Source organism: Anopheles gambiae, unplaced genomic scaffold (genome assembly GCF_943734735.2).
Source record: "Anopheles gambiae unplaced genomic scaffold, idAnoGambNW_F1_1 scaffold_12, whole genome shotgun sequence".
Classification (NCBI taxonomy): Eukaryota; Metazoa; Arthropoda; class Insecta; order Diptera; family Culicidae; genus Anopheles; species Anopheles gambiae.
In genome coordinates this window covers 246,462-253,309 of record NW_026902714.1, presented here as the reverse complement: position 1 = coordinate 253,309, position 6,848 = coordinate 246,462, and the positions used below count along the sequence as shown (strand labels likewise).

The 6,848-nt window shown below is 45.7% G+C and overlaps 1 protein-coding gene across 1 annotated transcript; it reads right to left on the bottom strand.

Moving 5' to 3' along the window:
• Window positions 1–432: 432 nt before the first annotated feature.
• LOC133395015 (uncharacterized) lies at window positions 433–6,848 on the bottom strand. Its single transcript, XM_061663256.1, has 2 exons — window positions 6,637–6,848; window positions 433–6,581 (listed from the first exon to the last, which is right to left on the bottom strand). Exon 2 carries the CDS (start codon window positions 6,492–6,494, stop codon window positions 807–809), a length of 5,688 nt encoding a protein of 1,895 aa, XP_061519240.1. The 5' UTR covers window positions 6,495–6,581; window positions 6,637–6,848; the 3' UTR covers window positions 433–806.

Sequence of the window (6,848 nt, the reverse complement as noted above, 5' to 3'; positions counted from 1 at the left end):
GGCCATTGAATTAGTTCAAGATGGCTTCATTTGGATGAAACATGGCTGTAACAACGATAATAGATGGCAACAAAATTCAACATCAAATTTCAAGGCCATTCAAATAGTGCAAGATGGCTTCATTTGGATGAAACATGGCCGTAACAACGATAATAGATGGCAACAAAAATCAACATCAAATTTCAAGGCCATTCAAATAGTGCAAGATGGCTTTATTTGGATGAAACATGGCCGTAACAACGATAATAGATGGCAACAAGAATCAACATCAAATTTCAAGGCCATTCAAATAGTACAAGATGGCTTCATTTGGATGAAACATGGCCGTAACAACGATAATAGATGGCAACAAAATTCAACATCAAATTTCAAGGCCATTCAAATAGTGCAAGATGGCTTCATTTGGATGAAACATGGCCGTAACAACGATTGTTGGGATGAATTTTCGCTAACCGCCTTTGAAACGGTTCTGAAACTATATTTCATACATATTATAACACGATCACATTTGATTTCACCTTTTCACTTACTTTTCTCGTCCCTTCACTAATCTGAGTTTTAACGCTTACTTAATATTAATTAATTAATATCCGTGTTACGCTTATGGCTTGGTATTTGCTCCTTACTCCTCGCTGGTTGGATTGCTTCTCCCGTTTCGCTGCGATTCTCTTGACGTTCGCCCTGTATGACTTTCGTCTCGTCAGGGGTGTTCAAACGCCAAGGGTGTCGAACGGTTTCGTCGCAACATACCCCCTCCCGTGAACTCTCCCTACTGGTGCGAAGGAGCTTTTATTGATTGGGTTCACCTACTGCAAGACGTCCAAAACAGCAAGCCTGCTCGCTGATCGTCGTTGTAGACCGTTCGACGTGCGTACTAAAGCCTCTCTAACTCTCCCATCTTTCCCTGGTGTGACCTTTTCTATTTTCCCCCTGGTCCATTGGTCTTTTGGTGTAGTTCCTATTATGATCACAAGATCTCCTATCTTCAAGTCTTCGACTTCTTTGAACCATTTACTTCTTCTTGTAATGACCGGGAGATATTCTTTAAGCCACCTTTGCCAAAACTGTTCGGTAATATACCTCGCTAGTTTCCAGCTACTCCTGAGTGTTGCTTTCTGCTCTACTTCGGGTGAAAGTATTTGTTTTGTTCCGTTTGAGTTGCCTAACAGGAAGTGATTTGGTGTTAACGCCTCTTCGTCGGCTGATTCAAGCGGAATATACGTTAAGGGTCTGGCGTTTATCATTGCTTCAGCTTCTAACAATATTGTTTCTAACGTTTCATCATCTGGCTTCCGCGGTGAGTCTATTACTGTACTGATTGCCGTTTTGACTGACCTAACTAGTCTTTCCCAGGCGCCACCCATGTGTGGTGTTGCAGGTGGTATAAATTTCCAGTTAGTTATTTGGCTTATAAATGTAACTGCAAGTGCGCTACTGATCTCTTCTTTAATTTCATTGCTAGTTCCTTGAAAGCAAGTCGCGTTGTCAGACCAAAACTCTATGGGCGTGCCTCTTCTAGCAATGAATCGCTTTACTGCCATAATACAAGATTCTGTGCTCAGAGAATAAACTACTTCTAAGTGCACGGCCCTCACTGTTAAGCATGTGAAGAGTGCTATCCAACGTTTTGCATTAGCTCGACCTACACGCACTAGTACTGGACCGAGATAATCCACTCCGGTGTAGGTAAACGGCTTGGTGAAGGCTGCCAGGCGCATTTTTGGGAGGGAAGCCATCGGTGGCGGCCTCGGATACCTTCTCATCACTCGACAGTACGGGCATGCATCGGCCACCTTCTTTACTAATGCTCGTAGATTGGGGATGTCAAAGCATTGGCGTATTTCGTTCACTACTGTCTCTCTGTTTGCATGTCGATACTGGTAGTGGTACCAACCTACAATAAGGAACGTAATGTGATTATTTTTGGGAAGTAAAACTGGGTACTTAGCTGCAAAGGTAGCGTAGATTGATGCACCGATCCGTCCTCTCATCCTTAGTACACCTTCTTCGTCCATGAAGGGCCACTTTTTATAGATAGGACTGGATTTGCGGACATTCCCGTGCCGTTCGTCCGGGCCTCCAAGTGTCTTGCTCAGTTTCGTCACCTCTTCTGGGAAGGCTTCGTGTTGCGCAAACTTCCATAGCGCCAATTCTGCTTTACGCAGCTCGTTCTGCTTGAGTATTCCAACCTCCAAAGGTGTACTGGACACTTTGCGCCGCAAATTTTCTATGTACCGAATAGCGTAAGCAACAGATCTAACTACGTTCCTCCAGTAGTTGAACCGCGCTAGATCGATTGGTGGGTTCACTGGGCGAATATGTAGATGTGTCGCTCGTACTTCTTCATCGGTATCGGAGACTGATTGTTTTGCCGGCCATCGTGCCTCAGATTCGTGTAGGAAGGAGGGGCCACGTAACCACGGATTGTCCATCGTCAACTCGGGCCCGTTATTCCACTTAGTCGCTAAGTCGGCCACATTTTGTTTCGAGGGCACCCACCTCCAGTCTCGTGGTTCGGTTGATGTCAGAATTTCCCCCAGCCGTACCGAAACGAACTGTTGATACCGTCGAGGATTTGCTGATTGTATCCACGCCAAGCACACGCTCGCATCAGTCCAAAGTATATGGCGTTTTATAGGGAAGGAATGATTATCTCTTATAACGTTTAACATTCGAACTCCTAGGACTGCCGCCTTCAGCTCGAGCCTTGGGATAGAGATGGTTTTTATAGGGGCTACTTTAGTTTTTCCACCTATCAGCCCAACATGAATCATTCCATCAATCTCTATCCGAAAATAGGCAACGGAACAGTACGCGGTTTCACTTGCGTCTACGAACACATGCAGTTGCAGATCATGAAGGTTTTCGGGGTATGGGGAACGAAAATAGCATCTCGGTATGCGTAATTTTTCTAAGTGTGGTAGTAGTTTTATCCACTCCCCCCATCGTTGACACAAGTCGGTTGGTATTTGGTCGTCCCATTCAATACCCTTTACCCACATATCCTGAATAAGAGTTTTTCCATGTACGAGGAAAAACGATATTAGTCCCATGGGATCAAACAGACTCATTACCACCCTCAGAACCTCTCGTTTTGTGGGAATGTGATGTTCGCGGAGAATATGTCGTATATTTTCGTTTGAGGAGAAGGAGAATGTGAAGACATCTTCTTTTATCTTCCATTTCATTCCTAGGACCGATCCGGTGTTTTCTCCTCTTTCCAACATCAGATCTTTAGAGGTCTCTTCGGCGGGGTCTCCAATACTGTTCAGCACTTCTGCGGAGTTAGATAGGAATCGCCGAAGCGTAAATCCTCCCTTCGAATGTACGTGCTTTACTTCTTTCGTTACCTCTATAGCTTCTGCTACCGTGGTGAAACTCTGCAGATAATCATCTACGTAGTGGTTATCAATTATCGCCTTTGCAGCTCGGGGAAACTTTTCTATGTATTCTTGTGCGTTCAAATTTTTTACGTATTGTGCCGAGGCAGGCGAACACGTTGAACCGAATGTCGCTACATCCATAACGTATACTTGCATATGGTCTGACGGTCTGTTTCTGTACACAAAACGTTGCGATTGGCGATCGGGGTGTCGAATTTTTATTTGATGGAACATTTCCATTATGTCGCCTGATACCGCTACGGGAAACTGTCTAAATTGGCTTAGTACTTGTGGCAGCGGGGTCAATAGGTCTGGACCTTTCAGCATTTTTGAGTTAAACGATACTCCTGAGACCTTGGCTGCTGCATCCCATATCAGTCTAATCTTACCCGGCTTCTTCGGGTTCTGTACAATTCCCAACGGTAAGTACCATACTTTTCCTACCTCCACTGCGGAGAGTTCTGTAAGACTGGCTTTGTGTGCGTAGCCTTTTGTTTCGTACTCACTAATAGTCTGTCGTACTTTTTCTTCTAATGCTGGATTTTGGACGAATCTTCTTTCTAACGCTTCCATTCGTCTAACGGCCATAGGATAACTGTCGGGAAAGTTTGGGCAATCGGTGTTCCATAATAAGCCTGTTTCGAAGCAGTTACCTGAATCTACTCGTTTTGTGGTTTCTCTCAACAAGAGGTTTGAACGCTTTTCTTCTTCTGAGTCCAAAATTCCACTTGCCGTTTTCGTGCCATAGTCCTCTATCGTAAAGTAGTCTCGCAGTTGATCGTTTACTTCTCTGTCACTATCTATTGGCGGTGCGGCGTGAAAATTTACAAGCGCTGTCGGTACCCCTTTTGGGACTCTTCCTCCATAGATCGACCAACCTAGTCGACACATGGCAGCAATGGGATCGGACGGTTGTCCTTCACGGAGCTTGATCGGTACCCCGACTCGAATGTTGTCCAACCCGATCAGGAGCTGTGGCTGCACGTGTGTGTAGCTCTGTATCGGCAGCCCTCTAAGGTGTATATGTCTTTGTTGCAGTGCTTCGTAATTTAGTGTCTGTGTTGGGAGCATTAGCCGGCCGACCGTTCTGACGTTCTCTAATCTGTACCTCGTGTTTCTATCTTTTCCGGAAATATGAAGGTTTATTACTTCGGAGTTGGGCTCTTTCCTCGTTACATGTCCTGTCCATTGCAGCGTTAGTGGTGTTTTTTGACCGTGTACACCCAACTCTGTTGCTATTGATTCGTCGATTAGTGAGTATGTCGATCCTTCATCTACGAAAGCGTATATTGTTAGAGAGTTGTTGTTATGGTACAGGGTAACGGGTAGGATTCGGAATAAAGGACTAATAGAATTTACCTCATTTGCATGTGTTGCGCACGCACTTACGGCATCTTCGGTTGTCGACGGGGAATGTAACAGCTTGTGGTGGCGTAAGCGGCATCCATCCACCCCACAGCCATGCCATGACTTGCAAGGCCATTTGCCGTGGTTGTTGAGGCATGTTCTACATAGGGATTTCGTGTTCACAAATTTCCAGCGATCACTCACATCTGCAGCTTTAAATTGCTCACACTCGTAGACACGATGCCCCTCACGCTGACATACCGCACAGGTTTTCTTATGTGGCGTACTAGATGGTCGAGATAGAGATGCTGCTCTCTCATTTCTCTGCGACGCTTCGAAATTTGTTGTAGCATGCGTATTCAAGACGGCCGTATTTTTTCTTCTAGTTTCTCCTATTCTGCTTATCTCTCTCAGATCGTTTGTCACCGCACAAGCGCGCCTTGCCAGGTTGTTTACATAGGTACTAAACCCTTCCAACCCGTCCGCTGCTTTCTCTTCCTGAAATGCAGCCCAGTTCAGCCTCATCTCCCCGCTCAGCTTCTCTTCCAACTCTTCTAACAGCATTGGATTGTTCAGGTGCGCGTTCAGTTTAGCTGCCTTCATCTGGTTTGTTAGTGCTTTCACTGCTAACCCGAACTCTATAACGGTTCTCATTTTATCCGGTCTCGGGGGTGGCAAGTTACGAATTTTGTTTAAAAGTGAACGAATCAGCAGGCTCGGTTTTCCGTAAACCATCTTTAACGATTCTATCACATCTGGTACGTTCTCTTTTATCGTCAGTTGACCCTTCACCAGTTCAAGCGCATTGCCCTTAAGGCATCTTTGCAATCTTATTAGGTTCTCAGCACTACTAAATCCACACGTTTTGGCCGCTTCCTCGAAAGTACTAAGAAACAGCGGCCACTCTTCCGGATCCCCACTAAATATCGACACTTCTTTGCCAAGGACGTGACGCGCAGCGATTTGCCTTCCAGACAAGCCTTCTTTCCCTTCCCTTTCGCTTTCATCTTTCTTTTCTTCGCTCGCTTGTCCCTCGACACTTGACGTCGCTAGAGGTTTTATATTAGGTACTCCGGGTTTGGAGAGAGTGTCTTCACGAGGTGATATTTCTTCATCAGTCGATCCTTGGCCAGTTTTTAGCCAGCACACTATTTTCTCGCTATAACTGACCTCTGAGCCCGCTCGGCTGGCTTGAGATAGTTCTCTCATGATTTCGCGCTTTCTCTCCAGGGACTCACGACGTATACTCTGTTCTTGAGCCTTCATCTCAGCTTCGGCTTTGAGTGATTTCTCCCGAAGAATACTCTCCTCTTCGGCAAGTTTTTTCTTCTCTTCTAACTGACGTATCAGCTCTGCGTTCTCACGACATGCGATCTCTCGCTTTTCTGCGATCTCCCTCTCTCGCATCCGTTGTTCCTCTTCCACTAGCTTAAGCTTCTCTTCCACGTTTAGTGAGAGGATAGTTGATGTAACACTTACTGGTGCAATCTTCTCGCTTCGCTTAGTGGAGGCCGTTGACCCCTTCCTCGATCGCGTAGCGGGTTTCAAGCTGGCTGTGTCCCGATCGTCACGGAATTTGGCAGCCGTGGACTCCTGCTTCATTCTGCACGCGGAGCATACATACCTTGATGCTGGATCTTTGACGGTAACGGTCAGTCCCGCACACGTAGCATGTTCCCATTTTGTGCACAAGCAGCACTTCTCCATCGTGGCTTTCTCATCCTGTGGTTGGCTACACAGCTGGCACTTCGGTGTAGTGTCCATCCTTCTATCTCTTTCTCTTACGTGAGAGAAAATTTCAGAATTTGTTGGGATGAATTTTCGCTAACCGCCTTTGAAACGGTTCTGAAACTATATTTCATACATATTATAACACGATCACATTTGATTTCACCTTTTCACTTACTTTTCTCGTCCCTTCACTAATCTGAGTTTTAACGCTTACTTAATATTAATTAATTAATATCCGTGTTACGCTTATGGCTTGGTATTTGCTCCTTACTCCTCGCTGGTTGGATTGCTTCTCCCGTTTCGCTGCGATTCTCTTGACGTTCGCCCTGTATGACTTTCGTCTCGTCAGGGGTGTTCAAACGCCAAGGGTGTCGAACGGTTTCGTCG

Excerpts from the sequence above, each read along its gene's own strand:
- LOC133395015 (XM_061663256.1), bottom strand. The coding sequence starts at position 6,494 with ATGGACACTACACCGAAGTGCCAGCTGTGTAGCCAACCACAGGATGAG.